Source organism: Heterodontus francisci, chromosome 6 (assembly GCF_036365525.1).
Source record: "Heterodontus francisci isolate sHetFra1 chromosome 6, sHetFra1.hap1, whole genome shotgun sequence".
NCBI classification, from domain to species: Eukaryota; Metazoa; Chordata; class Chondrichthyes; order Heterodontiformes; family Heterodontidae; genus Heterodontus; species Heterodontus francisci.
Window position 1 is genome coordinate 49,000,543 of NC_090376.1, and position 27,173 is coordinate 49,027,715.

Consider the following 27,173-nt stretch of genomic DNA (forward strand, 5'->3'; position numbering starts at 1 on the left):
ATTGTAACATTTTCCCTTCTACAGACGTCAAACTAACAGGTCTGTAGTTGTCCGTTTTCTCTCTCACTCCCTTCTTAAATAGTGGGGTTACATTTTTGATGTTTGTTACAGGTAATCTGCAACCTCCAACTAACTGCAGTTTACCATGAAGGTTTTTAAAAAATATTGCCTGGAGGAAATTTAGGAATAGAAATTGAATAATTTTATACTTACGAGCATCTGAGAACGTGTTCATACCTTAGCAAGTCAGGAGTGATATGAAACCTTCCAAAGAATGAATGAGTGAAGGCTTGAGGAAAAGGAAGGAAAGAGCTTGCATAAATCTTTTGAAAAAAAAATTATAGTTATGTAAATGTTTTTAATAATGCTTCTATTTTTGTGCATAATTTTCTCCATATTTGAGATTTTATTTTGTAAATGCAGTTTATTGTTGTTCCATAATTTAAAATATGATAGCTATGTATTTTTCTTGTTAATGTATCTCAGACACCTTTTCTACCCCATTTCATACTGTAAAACTGGAATGTCTTGTTCCCAGTATAAATCTAGCAGCAATTTCTAGGCTTGTATGTTTAACTTAAATGCTTCATTATTTAAAAGTTAATTGCAACTTTTAATTCTTTTGTTTTTGCTGCTGTTAACATACAGGTCGACTCTGTACACAACTGCAATTAATGACCTCTGATCGTTCTGCGCGTCTTATTAAAGAACTGGTGAATGCTTGCTGGCCTGGTAGAGAGATGATGGTGCAGTGGTCACCAAGAAACCTAGAGAGGAAGCACCCACCTATGTCATGGCTGACGACAGTATGGAGATATCTATATCACAACTTCCCTGAGGACCTGACTCTGTTTGAGGAATTGCCACTGATCCCTAAGATGCCTTTAGATGAAACCCAAACCACTGTCAAGCTTTTACGTCTCCGAACTCCATCTCCCATAATCATGGAATCTGACAATGAAACCCAACTCCCTGAGTTTCTACCAGATATTATTGAGAAACTTGGTGGAGTTGTTATTAAAGGACTAGACCCATGTTTGCAGCACCCTCTTATGAAAAAATACATCCATTCTCCTCTGCCTAGCACCTTGTTGCAGATCCTGGATAAGGCAACACCACAAAAGATTTCCAGTCAGGTTATGTTACTACCTCCAACACACAAGGTTGCATTGAGATGTTTCTTAGCTAGTTTGCCAGAAGTAAATGAGCGAGACAAGAAAATTCTTCAGGAACTGATGATCTTTAACAAAGTCGAACCATCTTCTGAGAAAAGCAGCCGAAGTTTTATAGCATTAAGAGGAAGTAAAGTCTTACATCACACTGCAAAACTTCCATCAGACATACGGATGTCCATTCCTGTAGTAAATTGCATTGATGAAGCTTCTATTCGGCTAGTTACCTTACTGAAAATTGAACAATTAAAAAGTACAGACTGCCTAAAGATTATACTACAAGACATTGAAAAAAGCTTTTATTCTAATAAGGATGTCACAGATATTCTGATTTGGATTCTCATCAATTTAGCTTTCCTCAAAGATGAAAATGCTTTGTTTGTAGAATGGATGAAGTCCTTGAAGTTTATTTCCACTTCTCAGGGAAGGTTAATGTCAGCTAACGAATTGTTTGATCCTGAAATAGAAACATTACAGAACTTGTTTTATGCTGATGAAAAAACATTTTTCCCACCAGATAGCTTCACCTCAACTCCAGATATCTTACATGCCCTGAGACAAATCGGCTTAAAGAATGAAGATCAGTTAACTGAAAAAGAAGTTGTACAAGTTGCCAAAAGAATTGAAGTGCTGCAGAGCAGTGGCAAAGTCAAGCAAGATCTCGTCATCAGAAAAGCTAAAACATTACTTACGATCCTACACAGACAAAACACTTTATCAATTTCAACTGAAACAAAAGCAATGATACAAAAGTTAAAGTGGGTTCCAGTTTGCAAGAAACGTCCTCTGAATTATCCTCAATCCTTAGCTTGGAAAGGAGACGTATTAAATTTTCACAAGGCATGTGAAATGCGAGATTTATCTGAAGCTGTATTGGTAGGCTCTGAAGTGCCCCTTGTGGAGAATATCTCTTCTGAAGTGAGAAAATTGTTAGGTTTTTCCACAGAGCCCAGTTTAAATAAGGTTTTGGGGCACTTGAAAAATGTTGTTGATTGGCACACTTCCAAGGATTTCAATGATGATGAATGGTACCAGTTTCAACATTTCTTGCTTGATATTTATGAATATATGCAGGGCCATCTGCAGAAAGATAAAGAAGGGTTCCGATCATTGACGTTTCCCTGGGTGTGGACAGGAAAGGTCTTTTCTGTTCCCGGACAAGTAGCTATAAAAGCAATTCAAGATCTTGACCTAGAGCCTTACCTATATATCCTTCCGAAAACCATGGCAAAATATCACAAGCTGTTTACGTACTTTGGAGCACTAGAAGAAATAAGTATCGAGCACATCTTCAATATTGTCAGCAGTATCAAACAAAAATGTGATGATGAAATCAGTGAACAGGAAAGTAAACAAAACCTACTTCTGATACTGAATATCTTAAGATGGTTATATAGCAATCAGATTACAGTTAATCTTAATACTCCAATACCTATTCATTATTGCAAAGATCCCAGCAGATTGGTAATGGAACCCATTCACAATTGTAGCTACTGTGACATCAAAGTAGATGATCTCAATGACTTGCTTGATGATTCCTTAGAACCCATCTACTTGGTACATGAGGACATCCCCATGAAAATGGCTCAAGCACTTCAAGTGCCATGCCTAAGTACCAGACTTATTAACCCAGAGAGCCTGGGCTTTGAGCAATCTGGACAAAGGGAGCCACTCACAGTACGAATCAGAAACATTCTTGAAGAATACCCATCAGTTGCAGACATCTTTAAGGAGCTGCTGCAAAATGCAGATGATGCTGAGGGAACTGAATGTAGCTTCCTGATTGACATGCGAAGAAATGTAGATATCCGAGAAAACCTTCTAGATCCAGGTATGGCAGTGTGCCACGGACCTGCTCTATGGTCATTCAACAACTCTGATTTCACAGATGCTGACTTTGTAAACATAACCAGACTAGGTGGGTCACTGAAGAGAAGTGAGGTTGACAAAGTTGGGAAATTTGGACTTGGTTTCAACTCTGTTTATCACATTACAGACATCCCTATAATTTTGAGCCGTGAATTTATGATAATGTTTGATCCAAATATTAATCATTTGGGAAAGCATATTCGCGACAAAACAAATCCTGGGATAAAGATCAATTGGAACAAACATCAGAAGAGGTTAAGAAAATTCCCCAATCAGTTCAGGCCATTTGTGAATGTTTTCGGTTGTGACTTACCACTGGCCACTGAGAAACCCTTCTGCTATTTGGGAACACTTTTTAGACTTCCTTTCAGAGTGGAGGAGGAGGCATTAGTCAGTGAAATTAGCAGCGTTTCCTACACTACAGCAGATATCTATTCTCTTGTTGATGAGTTTAGCTTGTGTGGCCACAGGCTAATTCTCTTCTCTCAGAATGTAAACACCATGTTCTTAAAATACATAAAATCAGATGAATCTGATCCTAGCTTGGCACACACTATCATTGCCATCAAAAAAATTGTTTGTTCATCAAAAGCTGTGACAACACCTATGAACATCTTAAAGGAGGCTGCAAAACTGATGAAAATACTTGCCAGTACAAGACAGCTTCCTTCTGAAGCACCTAGGTGTGCCTGCATAGTGCAAATTGTGGTTGATGAATTTTTTCAGGTATTTAGAAGGATTGTAGATCTTCAGTCACCACTATTCAGAGGTCCAGAGGATGAAACTACACCTTTCTTTGAGGTTTCAGCCAAGTCAGCATCAATTAGAAAGACAAATGAAGAGGTACCACAAAAAGTGACTGAATCCACAACTTGGCTTATATGTTCATGCATGGATACTGGAGAAGCACTGATATTTTCACTGCAAGAAAGTGGGAGAAGATTAGGACTTGTCCCTTGTGGTGCTGTTAGTGTTTTGCTATCTGAAATGGAAGACAACAAATGGACCATAAAGACAAATGGTAGTGCTTATGGAGAAGTGTTCTGTTATTTACCTTTGAGAATCAAAACTGGATTACCAGTGCATATCAATGGTTGTTTTGCAGTTTCCTCCAATCGAAAAGAAATCTGGAAAACAGATTCAAAAGGGAGGTGGAACAACGTATTTATGAGACATGTAATTGTTCAGGCATATTTAGAAGCACTGGCAGTGCTTCGAGACATGGCTGTTAATGCAGAGCTTGTTGATTACAACTATTATACCCTATGGCCTGATATTACCTTGGTTCATGATGACTTTGCTGTGGTGTGGCAAGGACTTTATGAGGATATTGCCAAAGGAAGAGGAAACAAGCTGACAGAGGTGTTCTCAGATGGAAGTTCCTGGGTTTCAATCAAAAACATAAGATTTTTGGATGATGCTTTGCTTCATAGACCAGTAGTTGGGCCTGTGGCTTTCAAGATCCTTTTGCAGTTCCTCAAGAAGGCTGAACCTCAACCATTGTGTGCTGTAGAACTTCCATCTTGGGTTAGAGCTGGTTTTGAAGAGGCAGGATGTAAGAATATATTACTGGAAAACACGTTTTCTGAAAAGCAGTTTTTTACAGAGGCATTTTTTCCGTACATTGAAGAAATTGAGGCAGAACTACGAGATCCATTGATGCTTTATGTTCTTGACGAAAAGGTATCGGAGCTTTCAGGACTTCTACGTGTTACCTGTTGTATACCATCCTCAGGGGAGCACCAACAGTTATCTGTTCCTTCAAGACTTATCCATCCAGAAGGTCGAGTTGCTAAGCTATATGAGATAAGCGATGGGCGATTCCCTTTTGGAAGTACACAAGACTACTTGAACCCTGTCCGATTAGTAAAGCTGGTGCAACTTGGCATGATTAAGGACGACATTTCATGGGAGGACTTATTAGAACGTGCAGAGTCTGTGGCAGTGCTGAATAAAAGTGATCATGCAGCAGCTTGTCTCCGTAGCAGCATCATACTGAGCTTAATTGATGAGAAACTAAAGTTTCGGGATCACAGAGTCAAAGACTTTGCTGAGAAATTTCAGTCTATACCTTTCCTTCCTTTCCTGAAAAAGCCTCCTGGTTTTTCATTGCATTGGAAAGGAAACGATTTTCAGCCTGAAACCATGTTTGCAGCAAAAGAGGTTTATACAGTTGAGTACCAGGATGTAGTTTGTCTTCTGCATCCTATTCTAAATGAAAATCCTCCCAGTAAAGGATGTGGTGCCCTATCTTCTGGTGTTAAAGAGATCTTTGGATTGCTAAAGAAGCCACCTATTCTTGTAGTATTAGATCAGTTGAAGAAAGTAACTGCTTCATTTGATGGTATTACTTTGTGCCAAGAAAGCATCACAAATGCTTGCTACAAATATCTTCATGAGGCCATGCTGAAGAATGAAACTGCAAAATTACAGATCAATGAAGAACTTCAGAATTTTAATTTTGTTCTGGTTGAAAACACCTATGTTGAGTCAGCGAAGGTTGCATTCCACCTCAATTTTGATGCAACCCCTCACCTATACCAGCTTCCAAATAAGTACAGAAGTAATTTCCGTGAATTCTTTGAAAAGCTGGGAGTGCAATCCTCATTCACAGTTGAAGACTTTGCATCGGTCCTTCAAGTTTTAAAAACTGAATGTGCCCAGGAACCTCTAAACGAGACTAATTTTCAGCTTTGCCGAAGAATCATTAGTGAAGGTGTCTGGGGTCTCATTAGGGAGAAAAATCGAGACTACTGCAAGAGAAAATATGGAACCCTTCTGCTACCAGATAGTGAAGGGTTCCTTGTTCCAGCTAAATCTCTGTGTTACAATGATTGTCCTTGGATAAGAGTGAGTGATAAAACTGTGAAATACTGCCATCCTGATATACCAAGAGAAGTAGCTGTTAAACTTGGAGCACTTCCAAAGCGCCACAAAGCTCTGGAGCGTTATGCATCCAATATTTGTTTTACCACCCTTGGCAGTGAATTTGGACAGAAAGAGAAGCTAACCAGCAGGATTAAGAGCATTCTTAATGCTTATCCTTCTGAGAAAGAAATGCTGAAGGAGCTACTTCAAAATGCAGATGATGCAAAAGCCACTGAAATCTACTTTATCTTTGATCCAAGACAACATCCAGGAAATCGAATCTTTGATGAAAAGTGGGCACCTCTTCAAGGTCCTGCAGTTTGTGTGTACAACAACCAACCATTCACAGAAGATGATATTAGGGGGATTCAGAACCTTGGAAGAGGAACAAAGGAAGGGAATCCCGGTAAGACTGGGCAATATGGAATAGGATTTAATTCTGTGTACCATATAACAGACTGCCCGGCATTTATTTCTGACAATGACGTGCTCTGCATATTTGATCCCCATGCAAGGTATGCTCCTGGATCTACCAATGTTAGCCCTGGGCGAATGTTTAGAGATTTAGATTCAGACTTCAGAACCCAATTTACAGATGTACTGAATCCATTTCTAGGCAACCTTTTCAAACTGGAAAATGCTACCATGTTTAGGTTTCCAGTAAGAAATGCTGAGATGGCCAAAATATCTGAAATCTGTCAAGTTCCCGTGTCAGATCAAATGGTGCAGAATCTTTTGGACAAACTGCGTAGTGATGGAGCTGAACTTCTCATGTTTTTAAATCACATGGAGAAGATTTCCATTTGTGATATCGAAAAGACAACTGGGAATCTAAATGTTCTGTATTCTGTGAAAGCCAAAATTACAGATGGTGACAGGTTGAAACGGAAGCAGTTTCACGCATCTGTACTTGATAGTGTAAATAAAAGGAAGCAGCTTAGCCAGATACCAGTTCAACAGATTACTTACACTATGGACATTGAGGATTCTGAAGGCAACCTTACAACCTGGTTAGTCTGTAACAGATCAGGTTTCTCAAATATTGAGAAAGTTTCAAAGACTGTTATATCAGCTCATAAGAATGAAGACATAACACTTTTCCCTCGAGGAGGAGTTGCTGCCTGCATCAGCCATAATTACAAAAAGCCTTACAGAGCTTTCTGCTTTCTGCCATTGTCATTGGAAACAGGATTACCTGTCCATGTAAATGGCCACTTTGCTTTAGATTCAGCTCGAAGAAATTTGTGGCGGGATGACAATGGCGTTGGAGTGCGTAGTGATTGGAACAATAACCTTATGACTACGTTGATTGCTCCAGCCTATGTGGAGCTGCTGGTACAGATACGAAAGCGCTACTTTCTAGGTTCTGACCCAACAATAACAGTCTTGCAAAATACACCCAATCATGTTTTGAAGGATTTAATGAAAAAGTTTATGACATTCTTTGCTGCTAACAAATCTGACATACAGCCAGATTGGTACTGCCTTGTGAGGTCTGTCTATTGTTGTCTTCATGATGATCTCAAGCGTCTTCTACCAGTAGTCCGGATACCAAATGCAGACAGTGGAGAATTACAGCCTACAATTTTTATTAGCTGGGTGAATACGTCCACAACTAACAGAAACAGATCATTCTTTGACAATTTGCTCCAAGATGAACTGCAGCACATGAAAAATACAGAATACAATATTGCAGTTCGGAAAACCATAGCTGAAAATGTTTTCAGGCTCAAAAACCTGCTACTTGACATAGGATTTAACTTAGTCTACAGCTCTGATGAAACTTCCAACATTTATTACTGTTTTGAGGAATCAGGAATTCCAGTGCAATATGTAACACCTGCTGACGTCCGAGAGTTCTTGCACTCATTCACATCCCCTGATTCAAGCTGCCACCTTGGAAAGTTACCATGTCGATTACACCAATCTACCCTAAAGCTATTTCACAACTTGAAACTTCTGGTTGACTACTGCTTCAAAGATTCAGAAGAGAATGAAATTAGAGTGGAAGGGCTCCCTCTTCTCATTACTCTAGATAATATTCTGCAAGTTTTTGATGCAAAACGTCCGAAGTTTCTGACAACCTACCATGAGCTGATTCCATCGCGCAAAGAACTATTCATGAACACACTTTATATGAAGTACAATAACATCTTGCTCAACTGTGGTGTTGCAAAAGTTTTTGATGTAAGCAGTTTTGCTGAGCTGCTATCATTTGTGCTGCCGAGAGACTACAGAACAAGATCTGTTGTGAAATGGAAAGACAATTTTGGAAATGAACCCTGGTTGAAAAACTGTTGGCATTTCATTAGTGATGCAATTTCTGTTAAGGAAGGTGAGGCAGAGATTAGACCAACATTTGAAACTATCACTGAGGTATTAAAAGACTGGGCTTTGTTGCCTGGTACAAAATTCACCATTTCCAGCAACAGGATGCTAGTACCAGAAAGCGATGTTCTAGTACCTCTCAGTTTGATGAATGTCTCTATCTACCCAAACGGCCAGAATGATAAAGTTTTCAATACACTGATGAAAGCAGGCTGCATTCAATTAGCATTGAGTAAAATTTGCTCAAAAGAGAACATTTTAGTCTCGCAGCTGGCTTCACACTCGGCAAATGTTGAGAGTCCTGAAAGCATTCTGAAGGCTCTCGATTACATGATCCGAACAGCAACATTGAGAACAGACCACTTGTCCGACAATGACTTTGAAGTACTTCTGATGTACTTCAATAGCAATTTGAAACAACTGATAGCCCAAGATAACATAAAGATTCTGAAGTCTCTGCCTTGCTATAAGGCCATTAGTGGTAATTACATCAGTATTTTGAAATATGGGTCATGCTTTGTTCTAACAAAGAGCATTCCTCTAACAGGAATAGACAGATGGGCATTGTCCACTTCCTTTGCATTTCTTGCAGACAATCCCCATCTGAAGGACCTGTATGCTTTCCTCGATTGTATTCCTGTAGATGATCTTGAGGTATATTTGAAGCACTTGCTGCCGAAATTCGATAACCTGTCCAGTGCATCCAAGATTGAACATCTGGTACATCTGAAGAAGAAACTTTCCAACCTGGATGAAGGTACAGCAATCAGAGACCAACTGTTTGCAAAACTTGAAGGTCTTGCAATTATTCCAGACTCGTTCAACCGCGTAAAGCCTGCAAAGAATTTTTACGACAGAACCGAAAATGTTTTTGAAGTTATGCTGCCAGAAAATGCTTTCATTTCTCAAGACTTTTTTCGGAAACTGGAACAGGTTGAGAAACCCAAGAACCGCGCTGCATTCCTCACATCGTGGATAACATTCTTTCGAAACATAGGATTGAAGTACACAGTTTCCCAACAACAGTTGTTACAGTTTGCTAAGGAGATTGGAGTTCGTGCTCAAGCAGAGAATTGGTCCAAAGAAACAATACAGAACAAGGTTGATGTCCTCTTGAATCATATATTTCAAGAGAGGACAGACCTGTTTTCTGGAAACTTCCTTAAGGACCTTTCATTGATTCCATTCATCCATCCAGAACGTGCTCCAGCAGAACTCTTGAAGCTTCATCCTCAATTTCAAGAACTAAATGGGATTCTCCCTCTAATACATTTCAGTGGGGCTCAGGTCAATCCCAAATTCAAGCAAACTGATGTTATGCAATTATTGTGGACATCATGCCCAATTCTCCCAGAAAAGGCAATACCTTCAAGTATTAAGGAGCAAGAAGATAGCAAACTTGGTAACCAGGAACAAGTAGAGGAAGTCCTGTCACTGCTAAATGTCAGTCTGGACCCTCCACCAGACAAAGTCATAAGTAACTGCAAAAATATCTGTAACGTTGCATCTCCAGAAGATGATATGATAAAAACCAGAGTCAAAGTCTTACGAAGTACTTACGAATTTCTGAATGCAGAAAAAAAAGACTTCCGTTTCCATCTTCGAGGTGTTGCATTTGTTATGGTTGAAGATGGCTGGAAACTACTTAAACCTGAGGAGGTTGTAATAAATCTTGAGAATGAGTCTGATTTTAAACCATACCTCTACAAATTGCCTTTAGAACTTGGCACTTTCCACCAATTGTTTAAACTTTTAGGTACAGAAGATATTGTTTCAACAAAACAGTATGTTGAGGTTCTAGGACGTATATTTAAAATATCTGAAGGGAAGCAGCTGGAGCCAAATGAAATGCGAACTGTCAAAAGGGCCGTTTCTGGACTATTTAAGAGCCTTCAGAATGACCCGATAAAGGTCAGAATTGATCTTGACAATGTTCGAGAATTAGGCCTTTACCTTCCAAGTCATGATGGAAGATTAACGAAGTCAAATATACTGGTTTTTGATGATGCTCCTCATTATAAGAGCCGAATGCAAGGTAACGTAGGTGTTCTAATGCTTGTGGATCTAAGCCAATGTTACCTGGGCAAAGATCATGCCTTTCATACAAAGCTGATCATGCTACTTCCTTCAAAATTGAGACCAAGGCTACTTAGCGGAATCTTAGAAGAGATCCTGGATGAAGAAACACCAAAAATATGTCAATTCGGAGCACTATGTTCACTACAGGGTCGTCTTCAGTTGCTGCTCTCTTCTGAACAGTTCATCACAGGTCTTATTCGGATAATGAAGCATGAAAATGACAATGCCTATCTGGCGAATGAAGAAAAAGCTAGTCGACTCTGCAAGGCCTTGCGTGAGGGTTTGAAAGTTTCTTGTTTTGAGAAACTGCAGACAAGCCTTCGAGTAAAAGGATGTAGCCCAATCCCTCACAGTAAGAGTGAAACATTAGCATTCCTGAAGAGATACGGAAATGCAGTGATACACCTGTACATCCAGCATGCAGAGAGCAAGGATATCAACTTTCTTTTAGCCTTAGCGATGACCCTTAAAACTGCTACTGACAACTTGGTTTTAGATACCTCCTACCTGATAGCCATGCTTGGCTGCACTGATATCTATAGAATCAATGAAAAGCTGGACAATTTAGGGGTTAAGTATGATTCTTCAACTGAACCTTCAAAACTTGAACTGCCTCTGCCAGGTACACCGATACCAGCTGAAATCCATTACTTACTCCTTATGGATCCTATGAATGTATTCTACCCAGGAGAATATGTTGGCTATCTTGTTGATGCTGAAGGTGGTGATATATATGGATCATACCAGCCAACCTATACTTATGCCATTATTGTACAAGAAGTAGAAAGGGAAGGAGATGAGAATTCTAGCTTTCTGGGAAAGTATTTCCAAATTGATATTGGCTATAGCGAGTATAAAATTGTAAGTTCTCTTGATCTGTATAAATTTTCGAGGCCTGATGAAAGTTCCCAAGGAAGAGATAGTACTCCAACCACTCCTACAAGTCCCACAGAATGCCTTTCACCAGGCCTCAGACCAGTTCCTCCCCATTTTCCTGGGCGGGAAAGCCACAGAATGCCAACTTCAAAGCACCAGTCTCCAAAGAAGATTAAGCTGCATGCTTTGCCTGAAATCCTTCGAGAGGTCACAGCAGTGCTAGAGCAGGCTTGGAGGCTTCCTGAACCAGAAAGGAAAAAGATTATACGCCGGTTATACCTCAAATGGCACCCTGATAAAAATGCAGAAAATCTGGAGATTGCAACAGAAGTCTTCAAGCATCTGCAAAATGAAATCAACAGGCTAGAAAAACAAGGTATTGGAGGTTCAGATTTTAGCACAGACAGAGCATCAAGAAGAACCTATTCCTCTTCGTCTGCTCGATTCCAATCAGAAAAATTTTCATTTCAGAGATTTTATACTTCATGGAACCAGGAAGCAACAAGCCATAAATCCGACAGACAGCATTTTAAAGGGAGGTTCACTTCAGCATCAGGATCATCACACTCTTCACGATTCTTTGTACCTCCAACTTACAAAACTGTGGGCAATCCTATAGAGGCACGGAGATGGCTCAGACAAGCTCGGGCGAACTTTTCTGCAGCTAGGAATGACTTGCATAAAAATGCCAATGAGTGGGTGTGTTTCAAGTGCTATTTAGCAGCAAAGCTTGCTTTGATAGCAGCTGAATACGCAGTTAAAGGAAAATCTGACAAAGATGTCAAACCGACTGCACTTGCACAGAAAGTGGAGGAATACAGTCAAAGTCTGGTAGGACTTTCAACTGATGTGAATACTCTGGAAGCATACGGTGTAGACGGATTGAGGACCCGGTATCCAGATCTCCTCCCTTTTCCCCTGATTCCGAATGATAAATTCACGACTGAAGTTGCAATGAGAGTGATGGAGTGCACTGCTCGGATCATCATAAAACTTGAAAACTTCATTCAGCAAAAACTATAAGAATGCACTCAGTGAGATTAACAGATACATGAACACTAACCAGGAAAACAGTTCATTGTAATCTCATTTCTATCTGCTCCCAGCATTTGATACAAAAGAAACATTTTGTTATCTGGGATAAAAGATTGACATGATCATCTACAGTTTATTCCTTCTTTAAGCTTAGCACTTACAAATGTTCATTTAGCCTATTAAATTATTTTTAATAAAATAAAACAGGTATTATTTGAAAGCTAAACTCAGATACAGATCTCCAGCCAGAAATATGTAATTCCCAGTAATATAAATGGACAGCTTAAGGTTGATTGTGTAGTATCAGTAAAACAAGACACTGCATTTCCTCCACAGCACAGCACTCGGTGCAGTGTTTCTGAGCCTATTATGTTTTTGAAATGGAGAAAATACTTTTTCTTTTATATATGCACCAAACAATACTAGTTAGTTTGCTTTCTGCAAGCTGTATATAGGAAACTGCTGTAAGAAAAGAAATTGCAAAAAATTGCTTTTATCATGCAAAGTATCTTGAAAAAAATTAGATTCTCTGATGTCACCTAGGTACAGAACATTTCTCCGTATTGCTTTGATGCAGGAGATTGTTTTCCACAATTGGTTCAATGCTCCACATAATATGTAAATGTAATTTCATTAAGGTCAGAATGTTCAATTTTAAGCCAAACACAAAGATCCTAAATAAATTAAGTTTGATTCAGTAAGAGAAAATAGTTTTTTGGTACATAGCTATATTATGTTCAGCCGAACTTAATATTCTGATAACATATTCACCATTGCCATTTGCTCAGTCTATTGATAACAGTTTTCAGTGACTTAAACCCCAAATATAAACTCCAAATGACCATTGCAGTTTTCTGTCCACTATGGTATTTGAGTAAAGCCTTTCTTTTTCGGAAACCTGCACATACAAATTTGATTTGTGGACAGACTTTCTAGTTATTGTTATTTGCCTTGAGAGAGAGGTTCTTCATTAAAGGTGACGTTTCTACTTTAAATTTTGTTTTAAACAAAATAAATATATGTCCTTATGCGGTTGGCAAAGCATGATTGAAATGAGCCTTTTCGTGCATCGTATGATTGTAACAGTGGTGAAACATTGTGATGTTTGATGTACCTTCATCAGCTGAAGAACTGCAGTCCAGGGTAAAGCTGAAACATGTACAGCTGCTGGAATTGAGCTACTGTTCCCGATATAAATACGGGTGAGCTTACGTTCCATAATTTTAATGCCTTAAATACATGCAACAGGTAACTTGCAATAGATTAATTCAAGAGTTACTTAATCATGCTCCTTTGGGGGTTAGGGAGAGGGTTAAGATTTAATTTCCTGTAATGCTTGCAGTTGAACTCCCAATGGCTGTTATTATGCAAACAAGTTTTTGCCAAATATATACAATAGAAGTCTTGACACTACACACACTACACATTCTCTAAGTATTCACAAATACAGGCTGGGTCCAAGGATTGGACTATAACAATATGTTTCACACCATAGTTTTACAGAATTAATGAAATGTTAGCAAGCTTTGCAGGTTTAAAACCTGAAAATTCTATTTAACTGTGTTATGTAAACAAAAACTCATTTTATACATGCATCATTGTGCAATATTTGTGTTCTTCAAAGTGTTTGAGTACTTCCTGACCCTAATAGTCCAAAAATACTTTGTTCACTAAATCAACAATGAGGCTTAATGGACAGATATATTTTTTGACTACTTTGCATGACATTCTCATAGTCAATATCTGCCATTCTTTATGCAGGTGAGATGTGTTTTAATGTATTCTCAGTTTTAATTTTATATTACTGTATTTTGTTAGTGAACAAATGGTAAAGGTGCTGGTCTGCATTTATATATTAATGCGTTTTGTGTATTTTGTTTATGACGTCCTCATATTTCTAGGATTTATTGAAGAGATGGGTTAACTTGGTTGCCATTATTGTGTTTGTACTAAATGTGATAACAGTATCTGCTTTTTATTTTTTTAGTTTTATATATGAATTGGCCATTTTATTTGGCAACTAGTTCATTGACTTGAAATGTGTTTTCAGTACTGGAAACATTTAAAACTATTGTTTGGGTTTTTTCTGACTTTGAGTACTGTTCCAGCTTTTCTGCTGAAAGATGATTAGCAATTTTTTCTATTAAAAAATAGCGCCTTCTGTGCACCATGCTGAATACTTTTGCCACCATTACACTATCCAGGAACAGGCATAGGCCATTCTTGCTAACTCTCTCGCACTACCTTGTGAAATCCCATGCATAGTGTTTCATGGATATGTGTCAGCAGTCGTCCTTTAACAGTCTAATCCTATTGTTACATTCCCTCTGAGGAAAGAATTCTGTTTTTTAAGCACATTTTTTTCCTTAAAGAGAAACTGAGGCAGAGTTAGTCATCATCTCTGACTAAGCACAATGTTCTATAAAAGTGACACTTCACTGGTTTCTAAGAACACATGCAATATCTGTGTGAGTTTTCCACATGTAGTGACATTTGAAACACACGGGTGCTTTATGTACACTGATTATTTGTTGTACATTGCTAACTTTTATTCTCTGGGGTGAGGATTTTACAACTGCTGTCACAACTGTGTTAATACATTTGTCAGTGATTTTAAGCAGAAATATGTACTCAGTACTCAGGATATTAAAACACAGACAGGACTGTATAGCAAGTTAACCATTATATTTTCTTTGACATTCAACAGCAACTTCAGTACCATTTAGGTACATTGTACCATGATCACATGTAGCACATACTGTCTGAGTCGATTTTGCTGCTGTGTATAATTGACAGAACTGTTACTGCAAGACTATGGTGTGATGTTTACTAGCAGCTGATAGATTGTGCACAGGATGCTGTGACAAGAAATGCATTTTTGAAGAATGATTTTCGTACTATTTCTGAATTTGGAGCAGTGCAGCACTGTCAGCTGATGTATCAAGTACCACAACTACAATAAAACAACTTCAGTAAACAGTTGTCTCCATTATTGTAACTTCGACAATAATAGTCAGTAGAATGTATGCTGCTTGTAACTGCTTGATAATTACACTGCAAAACAGTCTCCCTTATACGCCATCATGGATAACAAGGACTGGATTTACAAAGTGCCCTGCTTTAATGCTTTTTTCCCAGTGGTGAATAGTGAGAAGCACCTATCTTCATGCACCCATGCTCAATATATTCATAATGAGCTGTCCATGATCTATATTTAAGCTGTGTTTGTATTGGAAATATTTTCCACTACATTGATAGGTGGAAGATAGACTTCATTCTACCATCTTTTCAAAGCCTGCAACAGTAGTAGACTCGCCAACTTTAAGGGCATTTAAGTGGTCATTGGATAGACATATGGATGAAAATGGAATAGTGTAGGTCAGATGGTTTCACAGGTCGGCGCAACATCGAGGGCCGAAGGGCCTGTACTGCGCTGTAATGTTCTAATAAAAGTGTGAGATTCTACTTATGCCACAGGCAGAGAAAAATACTGAGGGTGAAATTGGTCTGGGGCTCTTCCTGGCCCCACATAAATAACCCAAAATTTATCTTTTTGATCACTGTTCTTCTGTAACTTCTGATAAAACCATAAAAATGGCAACCGGGTCCGATAGATGTCATAGGACCTCGAATAGTATATTAAAGGGCTGAGTCTCTGAACAGTTTGGCGCTCTGGTTGCTCAATGGAAGGCGCTGTTTGAACACAGGAACATAGGAGCGGGAGTAGGCTATTCAGCCCATTGAGCCTGCCCTGCCGTTCAATAAGATCATGGCTGATCATCCACTTCAATGCCTTTTTCCCACACTATCCTCATATGCCCTTATGTCATTTGTATTTAGAAATCTGTCAATCTCTGTTTTAACAGACTCAATGACTGAGCTTCCACAGCCCTCTGGGGTAGAGAATTCCAAAGATTCACAACCCTCTGAGAAAAGAAATTTCTCCTCATCTCTGTCCTGAGTGGTTTCCCCCTTATTTTGAAATTGTGTCCCCTGGTTCTAGACTCCCCAACCAGGGGAAACATCTTAGCTGCATCTACCTTGTCTATCCCTTTAAGTATTTTGTAGGTTTCAATGAGATCACCTCGCATTCTTTGAAACTCTAGAGAATACGGGCCCAGTTTCCCCAATCTCTCTTCATAGGACAGTCCCACCATCACAGGAAGAAATCTGGTGAATCTTTGTTGCACTTCCTCCATGGCAATAATATCTTTCCTAAGGTAAGGGGACCAAAACTGCACACAGTACTCCCAAGCACAGTCTAACCAAGGTTCCATACAATTGAAGCAAGACTTCACTGCTCCTGTACTCAAATCCTCTTGCGATAAAGGCTAACATACCATTAGCCTTTCTAACTGCTTGTGGCACCTGCATGCTAGCTTTCAGTGACTTATTGACAAGGACACCCAAGTCTCCTTATACATTTACATTTTCTAATCTCTTACCATTTAAGAAATACTCTGCACATCTATTCCTCCTATCAAAGTGGATTACCTCACATTTTTCCACATTATATTCCATCTGCCACGTTTAGTTTAGTTTAGAGATACAGCACTGAAACAGGCCCTTCGGCCCACCGAGTCTGTGCCGACCATCAACCACCCATTTTATACTAATCCTACACTAATCCCATATTCCTACCACATCCCCAACTGTCCCTATATTTCCCTACCACCTACCTATACTAGGGGCAATTTATAATGGCCAATTTACCTACCAACCTGCAAGTCCTTTGGCTGTGGGAGGAAACCGGAGCACCCGGAGAAAACCCACGCAGACACAGGGAGAACTTGCAAACTCCACACGGGCAGTACCCAGAATTGAACCCGGGTCGCTGGAGCTGTGAGGCTGCGGTGCTAACCACTGCGCCCACTCACTAAGTCTTGCCCACTCGCTAAGTCTGTCCAAATTCCTTTGAGGCTGCTTTGCATCTTCCTCACAACACATATTCCCACTTAGGTTTGTGTCATCCGCGAACTTGGAAATACTTGGAAGATAGCAGCAACTGGAATACTGGCATAAATGGGTAGGGTAAACCATTTTTAGGCATTAGGATAAATGTACTCAAGTTAAAATCTCCCTCGATCTACCCTTCATTGTAGGTGGGGCTACACTTCATCTGTCTTTATTCCTCGGGAGAAAATCTGCAGCTACAGTCTCCATCCAATCATCTATCATTTGCAAGTCTTTCTAGTGCTTCTCTACTTCTAATAAATTTCTAATTTGCCAGATTAATATTCATAAAATCATAGGGCTGAATTTTATTATCCCACCACCATGAGCAGCGGCAGTTGTGCAAAATGACGGCAGTCTGCCTGTGCTGTTTGTGGCCGCGCTGCTGCAATTATGCGGCAGGTGGCCATTTAACATAATGATGGTGGCTGTCTCCAATGACGTGGCGAGGAAGGCATTGGCAACACCGTTAACAGTGTCACCTGATGTTGGATCAGGTGTTGACGCCATCTTTAAAAGATTGGCAGCCGTGCATATACTCTTCTTGCCTTGAGCTTACTGCAGCAACTCTTTAATGGTTTGCCATAATATTGCATCTCAGCAAGAATCCTCTCCGAGCGTCATTCTGACCATGTCAGATGTCAGAGCAAAGGTGGCCCCATGGTTTACTGATGTCTCTCTGCTGATTCTCCTCCAGGCTGCAAGGGAAAGGCAGCAGGTCCTCTTCCCCAGCGATGGCAAGAAGAGGTCCGCCCGCCTGACCAAGCAAGCCTGAACAGAGATCACAGAGGAGGTTAGTAGCCTTGGCATCACCTGTCGTAACTGGGTCCAGTGCAGGAAAAGGGTCAATGACCTCCTATGCTCAGCCAAGGTAAGTTGTGCGGTTCCACATAGTTTGCTGCGATCTGCTCGCCCACAAGCGTAAAGACGCACAGTTGACACAGCCATTCCAATGATAGGAAGGTCATAGTGCAATGATAGCAGATAACTGACTGCATATATGAGACCAGTCTCCCTTGATTCTATCTTAGCCCAATTGAGACCCATGACCGATAGAGTCAGTATGAGAGTAGCGACGTCCCCCAGTTGCAGAAGTGGGGTCCATGTCAGCATTGAAGTGATGTAGAGATATTTGGAACTTAACAGTAACTGCATCCTTGATCTTTCAGGAGAAGAGGGCCCACAACAGCAGAGAGGCGGCCAGGACCGGTGGCGGGGTGCCCAATCTGTGGCCTCTGTCTCAAACCGAAGAGGAAGCGCTCGACTTAGCCGGGGGCCAAGGAGCACGTGCCATATTGGACGTCAAGCTTGGGGCCCCTGTTAAAGAGAATGATTATTGACAAACACAGAATGAATCGAAGTTACATTTTATAGAGAAACACAATGCTGTCATCATTGCAACATGTGTACCATAATGCTAAATGTCTGTTCTTTACATTGTATCTTGCACGACGGCGCTCTGAGGACGAACAATACTTGGAGGATGCACCGTCCCATGACTTTCCTACACCTTCCACCAGGGCAGATACTCTCAATTTGGTGGGTATCCGATTGGCATTACATTCAGGGTCACAAGCTATTGAGAGCACCTCACATGCACACGGAGCTGGCTGAGACAGCTAAGGTCTCTGACAGTCAGCGGACTGTGGGTGTCCAGGCCCATGCTAAGACCCAGGCTGATGACAAGCTTCTGGTGCCGACAGCACAGGGTGTGCTGGAGTTGCAGAGAGAGATAAGGCAACATCTTGCTGAGATGCCACAGCCCATGTGTAGCCTTGAGCAGATGATGGAGGAGTCCATCCATGCCATGACTGCTGCCATGTCCAAGGCATGTGAGGTTGGAGACCCTCATGGAGAGCCAGATCCCACAGATACACCACGACCTGCAAACCCTCGCCTTGGCCTGACTTCAAATTAGCAGTGGCAGGGCTGGACAAGGACCAGGAGCCTGGAGAGTGTTCCTGCTCCTGGTCCTTCTCCAGACCACAGGGAGGTTCCATCGAGCCTTGAGAAGGAGGAGGAGAGGCTGCGCTCTACATCTGAGATCTCACCTCACAGCAATTCGAGTGTGGACACAGGTTCCTCAGCCCCACCGCCAGTGAGTCAGGCACAGGCAGCCGGGGCCATCCAGGCTTCAGGCACCTAGAGGATGACCACTGAAGTCATTCCAGGCCAAGGGGCCTCCTGATCAGCAGCTTGCCTCCAGTCCAGCTGCTAGCGCAGAGATAAAACCACAAAGGAGCACCCACAAACATATTAAAATGATACCTTGACACACATTGGTATTCACGGGTGAGACAGATATATCCTGTTTAATTAAATGTGTTTTCCTGCCAATCATCAGCCTTTATTGTCTGAAAACTACATTCCACCATGGAGTAATTATGTGTCTTTCAATTCCATCATAAGCCTTACAGCATGGCATCATTAGCATGGCAATAGGCATGATGTTTAATTGCACAAATGATGTCACATGGGCAATGGCTCAGTTTGTTACTGCCATTCATGCTGGAGAGACAGATGCTACGGAGGCAGAGGACTTGAGACTGCATGCATGATGGGAGTTTTGTTAGCAAATATATTGATTGAAATTCTTGGATTGTGGAAACGCGCAATTATTAATCTCTGCCTTACCTCCCTTGTGCGCTGTTTACCATGTCTGGCCTCCATCACTGCTCTCTGATTTTCCATGCGTGCTTGGCCTTGTGTGTCCTCATCATCAGAGGATGTCTCATGCTCCCGTACTTCATCTTGCAATGCCTCCCCCTCTGTAGTGCTATGTCATGTCATGTAGAACGCAGCAGACTACAACGATGCACCGGACCTTCTGTGGGGCATACTGAAGGGCTCCACCAGATCAATTGAGGTTGCGGAAACACTTCTTCAGCATACCAATGGCCCGCTCGATGGTCGCTTGGGTGGAGCTGTGGCAGGCGTTGTAATGCTCTTCAGCAACCATGCCATCAAGGGGTAGCCCTTAGCCCCAAGAATCCACCCTGAAGGTGAGTGTGGGGAGAGAAAAGCAGCGGCACCTGAGACTGGCGAAGTATGTATGGGTCATGGCAGCTGCCTGGGAAGCGGGCACACACTGGTAGGAGCGCTTTCTGTGGTCGCATGCTAGTTGGACATTAATTGAATGAAACCAGTTTCTGTTTATAAAGGCGGCTGGTTATCCCGTGGAAACCTTATTGGCCACATGCATGCAGTCGATCACAATTTGGACCCTGTGGGAATCCTGCAATGGCCCCAAATCCAGTGTTCCTCTCGGCATCTCAGGGTCTGTCCTCCAGCCTACATTGTTGCTGGCCCTCCTGAACAGAGCATTGGTCACCTCCTTGATGCAGCGGTGCACTGCGGATTGAGAAACCCCACACATGTCGCCGGTGGATCCCTGGAATGATCCAGAGGCATAAAAGGTTGGGCCATGGTAATTTTGAGGACCACAGGCATAGGGAGACCACCAACACCCATTGGTCGCGAATCATCATTCAGCAGTATGCAGAGGTGTGTGACGGCCTCTCTGGACATCCACAGTCATCTCTGGCAGTTGCACTCAGACATCTACAGATATGTCGTCCGAGCCCTATAGACTCGCTGGTGCATCTGGGCTCTTCTTTGCCTTGGCGGCTGCTGCTGCTCGTTTCTAGGAGCTTCCTCTTGAGACACAGCTGCCTCATGGGCCCACCTCTGGCAGAGATGTCTCATCACAGCACAGGGATCCAGGAAGACAGGGTGAATCATACCCATCTCTATCCTCTGTTACAACCAAGTTGGGAGGAGTGCACTGTCTTTCTCTAGTTCCACTTCTCCACAGGTCACAACATATATTTAAATGTTTACCAAATTACCGATACAGTCAATCATAGACTCTACTCTTTATCCCAGAATAAAATACACCAACCAGGTTTCTTTAATAAACAACAAAATTATCAGTTTATAATAAAACAAGACTTATCCAGTAAAGATGCAAAGCATTAACACACATTTTGAAATATAAATGTAAACAGATATTTCCTTCTACACACATGCTCACACACACCGATTAAAGATAAAAATAGAGGTTTTCTCAGCAGAGATTCATTTTACAAAAAGACAAAATACTTTGGCCAAATACTTGGTAATTCTTGAAGGAAAGAGAGAAGATATGGAAGGATATCAGTTGTCCTTTGGTCTGGCAACCAGGTATACGGAGACAGGTCACTGGGATCTTTTCAGAAGCAGTTCATTCTGGAGATGTTGAAAATCAGTCTGGTAGGCTTTCCAGGAGAAATGCGGCATCAGGGGTTTCAACTATTACACTGGATTCGCAGGGTTCTTTAGAGAGGTGGAGAAAGATGAGCTGGGTGTTTCTTTCAGCAGGTTACAAACCCAACTGCCTTCAAAACAGTTCACAACCCAACGGCAAGCCAAAACCTCCTGACCACCATAAATCTTGACATGTCACTTCTAGGATTCTCTGGGTAGCTAGGGAGGAGATTGCAGAGCCTTTGTCCTTGATCTTTATGTCGTCATTGTCGACAGGAATAGTGCCGGAAGACTGGAGGATAGCAAATGTTGTCCCCTTGTTCAAGAAGGGGAGTAGAGACAGCCCTGGTAATTATAGACCTGTGAGCCTTACTTCGGTTGTGGGTAAAATGTTGGAAAAGGTTATAAGAGACAGGATTTATAATCATCTTGAAAAGAATAAGTTCATTAGAGATAGCACGGTTTTGTGAAGGGTAGGTCGTGCCTCACAAACCTTATTGAGTTTTTCGAGAAGGTGACCAAACAGGTGGATGAGGGTAAAGCAGTGGATGTGGTGTATATGGATTTCAGTAAGGTGTTTGATAAGGTTTCCCATGGTAGGCTATTGCAGAAAATACGGAAGTATGGGGTTGAAGGTGATTTAGAGCTTTGGATCAGAAATTGGCTCGCTGAAAGAAGACAGAGGGTGGTGGTTGATGGCAAATGTTCATCCTGGAGTTTAGTTACTAGTGGTGTACCGCAAGGATCTGTTTTGGGGCCACTGCTGTTTGTCATTTTTATAAATGACCTGGAAGAGGGTGTAGAAGGGTGGGTTAGTAAATTTGCGGATGACACTAAGGTCGGTGGAGTTGTGGATAGTGCCGAAGGATGTTGTAGGGTACAGAGGGACATAGATAGGCTGCAGAGCTGGGCTGAGAGATGGCAAATGGAGTTTAATGAGGAAAAGTGCGAGGTGATTCACTTTGGAAGGAGTAACAGGAATGCAGAGTACTGGGCTAATGGGAAGATTCTTGGTAGTGTAGATGAACAGAGAGATCTTGGTGTCCAGGTGCATAAATCCCTGAAGGTTGCTACCCAGGTTAATAGGGCTGTTAAGAAGGCATATGGTGTGTTAGCTTTTATTAGTAGGGGGATCGAGTTTCGGAGCCACGAGGTCATGCTGCAGCTGTACAAAACTCTGGTGAGACCGCACCTGGAGTATTGCGTGCAGTTCTGGTCACCGCATTATAGGAAGGATGTGGAAGCTATGGAAAGGGTGCAGAGGAGATTTACTAGGATGTTGCCTGGTATGGAGGGAAGGTCTTACGAGGAAAGGCTGAGGGACTTGAGGTTGTTTTCGTTGGAGAGAAGGAGGAGGAGAGGTGACTTAATAGAGACATATAAGATAATCAGAGGGTTAGATAGGGTGGATAGTGAGAGTCTTTTTCCTCGGATGGTGATGGCAAACACGAGGGGACATAGCTTTAAGTTGAGGGGTAATAGATATAGGACAGATGTCAGAGGTAGTTTCTTTACTCAGAGAGTAGTAGGGGCGTGGAACGCCCTGCCTGCAACAGTAGTGGACTCGCCAACTTTAAGGACATTTAAGTGGTCATTGGATAGACATATGGATGAAAATGGAATAGTGTAGGTCAGATGGTTTCACAGGTCGGCGCAACATCGAGGGCCGAAGGGCCTGTACTGCGCTGTAATGTTCTAATCTAATAATTCTCTGTAAACAACTCCTCTGGCCACCAAGGTTCCCTTTGTTTATTTAGCTTAAGGCATGTGACATCCAGGTTGTTTTTAAACAGTAAGCTCAAGCGTCTTCCCAGAGACCTAAGTAAAAAAACAACAAATCCATGGAATCTTTTCAGTTTGCCAAATGAACCAATATCCATAATCGTTAACACAAGGCCTCAAAACATTTTAAGAACAGAGCACCTTTATAACGCCTCCTTGTAACTTTGGCTTCCTTTAAAAGGTCAAGTACACCTATCTGGGTAAAAATTTGTGTTAATTTTGGTTCTGCAGGATTCCGGCATGAGCTCTATGTTATGACTTGATGTTGCTCTCACAACCTTTCAATAAGTGCAAGCCATCATGTCCATACCAATACCATTTGAGTTGCCTGCACTGGACCCCCCCAGAAAAGCTGATACAGTCGCTGAGTTCTACCCCCACTCCCCCCCAACAGCATCCACTTGCAGAATTCCCCCTTCCCTCCTCCAACAGTATCCACGAGCAGAATTCCTCCCTTGATCCCAACAGTATCCACTTCCAGAATTCTCCCCTTCAACCCCCACAACAGTCTCCACTTGCAGAATTCCTCCTTCCCCGCACCCTCCCACCAACACTATCCATTTGCAGAGTTCCAACCTCCCCTCACATCTGCAGCTTGAGCTTAGTGGCAATGTCCGATGCTAATAACAATGCATAACTTACCGAACCTTTGCAGGCACTGAGGACTCTTGCCTCGGTGGCACCAGCTTTTCTAAGGTGGGAAAGTGAAGGCATGTGAGTGCTGCATGTCATACAGAAGATTGCGATGTCTGGTAGATCGTGGTGAATTAGATACAAATGCATGCAAAACAGTATTTAACATATATGAACGATGATCCCATCGCATTGCGGCAGAGGTGCCACCACGGAACTTCACCACCTCTGGGAAAATCGGAAGCCAGCATTATGGCATCGGGTTCCATGGCAGACAAATCTGCGTCGATTCTCTGCCTCCTCGCCAGATAACCTGCCTTCAAATGGAGTATAAAATCCAGCCCATAGACTAGTACAGCACAGAATGAAGCCATTCAGCCCATGGAGTTTTCGCTGACTCTTTTGTAGAGGAATCGAGTTCGTCCCATTCCCCTGTTCGTAGCCCATATCCCTGCAATTTTTTTCTCCTTCAAGTATTTATTCAATTCCCTCTTGAAAGTTACTATTGATTCTGTTTCAACCACCCTATGAGGCAATGCATTCCTAATCCTAACCACTCAATGTGTAAAAATATTTTCTCGTGTCGCCTCGGGTATTTTTGCCAATCACCTTAAATCTGTGTCCTCTGGCTATTGACCCTTAAGCCATTGGAAACAGTTTCTCTTTAGTTACTTTATCTAAACCCGCAGTCACCGCGGTCACCTTTGTTTTTATAGAGGGTGATGATATTGGCATCGCGCATGTCCTGAGGTACTGCTCCCTCGTCCCAGCACAGGCATAGCAGTTCATGTAGTGCTGAAAGTATAGCAGGCTTGGCACTCTTGATTACTTCAGGGGTAATGCTGTCCTTCCCAGGGGCTTTTCCGCTGGCTAGGGAATCAATGGCATCACTGAGTTCCGATTTGGTTGGCTGTATGTCCAGCTCATCCATGACTGGTAGAGGCTGGGCTGCATTGAGGGCAGTCTCAGTGACAACATTCTCCCTGGCGTACAGTTCTAGGTAGTGCTCAACCCAGCGGTCCATTTGTTTGCGTTGGTCAGTGATTATGTCCCATGATTTAGATTTGAGGGGGGCGATCTTCTTGATGGTTGGCCCAAGAGCTCTCTTAATGCCATCATACATTCCTCTGATGTTTCCGGTGTATGAGGCCAGCTGAATATGACTGCATAGGTGTTGCCAGTAGTCATCTGCGCAGCGCCTGGCTGTTCTTTGTGCAGCGCTTCTGGCTGCTTTAAGTGCTGCGGATGTTAAATCGCTGGGGGCTTTCTTGTAGTTCAACAGTGCAATGCGCTTAGCGGCTATGACAGGTTCCAGCTCTTCATTATGAGATTGAAACCAGTCTGCATTTCTCTTCGCACTTTTGCCGTAGGTGGTCAAAGCTGACTCATAGATGGCGTCTCTGATGCGGGCCCACTTGGTCTCAGCATCCCCTGTGGGAGTGTTTTGAAGAGCTGTTACAAGTGAATTTAGAAATTTTTGTAACAGCTGTGGGTGAGAAATTCTGCTCGTGTTGATGCGCGGGTGGCCCTTCTGCTTGGAATGATACAACTTCTTTGGTCTGCACACCAGGGAGTGGTCGGTGTCGCAGTCCGCACTGTGGAAGTTGTGTGTGATTTGAACACTGTTTAAGGTGGCTCGCCTTGTGACAATGAGGTCTAGCTGGTGCCAACGACGCGATCTTGGGTGCCTCCATGAAACCTGATGACAGGGTTTAGTGTGAAAGAATGAGTTGGTGATGCAGAGGTTATGATAGGTACACAACTCAAGCAATCTCTGCCCATTCTCGTTCATCCTTCCAATGCCATAGCGTCCAAGGCAGGAGGGCCATGAGTCATGGTCGGCCCCAACCCTGGCATTAAAGTCCCCCAGCAGGAATAGGTGTTCGGTGTTGGCGATGCTGCTAATGATGTTATGGAGTTCCTCGTAGAACTGATCTTTAGCTTCAGGTGGGGAGCAGAGTGTTGGAGCATAGATGCTGAGTAGGTGTACTAGACCAGAGGTGGTGAGCATTCGGATGGACAGTATGCGTTCCGAGCCATTTGAAGGTGGCTTTATCATGCTGAGCAAGGAGTTTCTGATGGCGAAGCCCACTCCATGCTGTCTTGGTTCTTCAGGATCCCTGCCCTGTCAGAAGAAGGTATTTCCCCCACCCAGAGGAAATAGTTACCTACCATATCAAATCCTTTCATCATTTTAAACAGTTCGATTAGATCACCCCCAGTCTTCTATGCTCAAGGACCAGCAAGCCAAGTAATTGTGGTGTTCCTCCTCATTTCACCCTTTAAGCCTTGGTATCATTCTGGTGAATCCGCACTTCACTCCCACCCCCACCAAAGCCTGAGGTGCGGTGCCCAAAACAGAAAGCAGTCCTTTAGATGGGGTCTGACCATGCCTCTAGAACTGAAGCATAACACTTCCTGCTTTGTATTCCAGCCACTATGCGATAAAGATCAACATTCCATTAGCGTTTTTGATTGCTTTTTGTATCTATCCACTAGCTTTCAGTGATTTGTGTACTTAGACTCTCAAATCTCTTTGCTCCTCTACAATTCCTAGTTTCACACCATTTAGAAAATAAACTTCCCTGCATTGAATAGCATTTAACAGAGTTTTGCTCACTCAATCTGTACTACCCTTTGTAACTTTCTGCTACCATCAGCACTATTTACTCTGCTTGCTGAATGAGTGTCATCTGCAAACTTGGATATACAATTCTCTATGCCTTCGTCCAAGTCATTGATAAACATGGTGAAAAGCTGAGACCCCAGTACAGTTCCCTTGGAAGCACTCACTTGTCACATCCAGCCAATCAGAGTGCACACTCTTTATCCCCACTCTCTGGCTGAATTTTCCTGATTAGGTCACGATTCTGAGGTCGGCAAAATTCTGTGTTGGGAACCCAGAAGTGACCATGACAGAACATTGGTCACGATCTTCCTGGAGACAGCCAATTAAGAAGTCGAATCGGAGAGCCCCGCCCAATTAAGATAAGTGGGTGGACCGGGGAAGCAGACGCCGCAATAGGAGGGCCCTCAGTGATGTCCAATTGGCAGTCCCACTGGAAGTGGTGGCCACTGCTGAAGCAGGCAGGAGTCCGCGAGAATGGCTCAAACTGGTGGCACTCTCTGCAGCATTGGGGAAAATGAAAAACTCCGCATGGCCACAGCTTCCAGGCGATCATTGTGGAGGGGGAGCCCCTCCACTGGATGGTTGCGGCCACGGCTGTAGCTGTCACCTCCCAGTGTGTCCCTTCTGGGGTGATTGAGCGAAGGCTTGGATGGTCCCCACCGGGAGGTTGTCTTCAGTTAAAGACCAGGTTCTGGCGTCATTAG

At 42.4% G+C, this 27,173-nt stretch overlaps 1 protein-coding gene across 1 annotated transcript in view; it reads left to right on the forward strand.

Moving 5' to 3' along the window:
- sacs (sacsin molecular chaperone) overlaps positions 1-14,419 on the forward strand; it is a 145,658-nt gene extending 131,239 nt beyond the window's left edge. Inside the window, exon 10 of the mRNA XM_068033633.1 lies at positions 649-14,419. Within this exon, the coding sequence (XP_067889734.1) occupies positions 649-12,215 (11,567 nt within the window). The 3' untranslated portion in view covers positions 12,216-14,419. The remainder of the gene's footprint in view (positions 1-648) is intronic.
- The last annotated feature ends 12,754 nt before the right edge of the window (positions 14,420-27,173 follow it).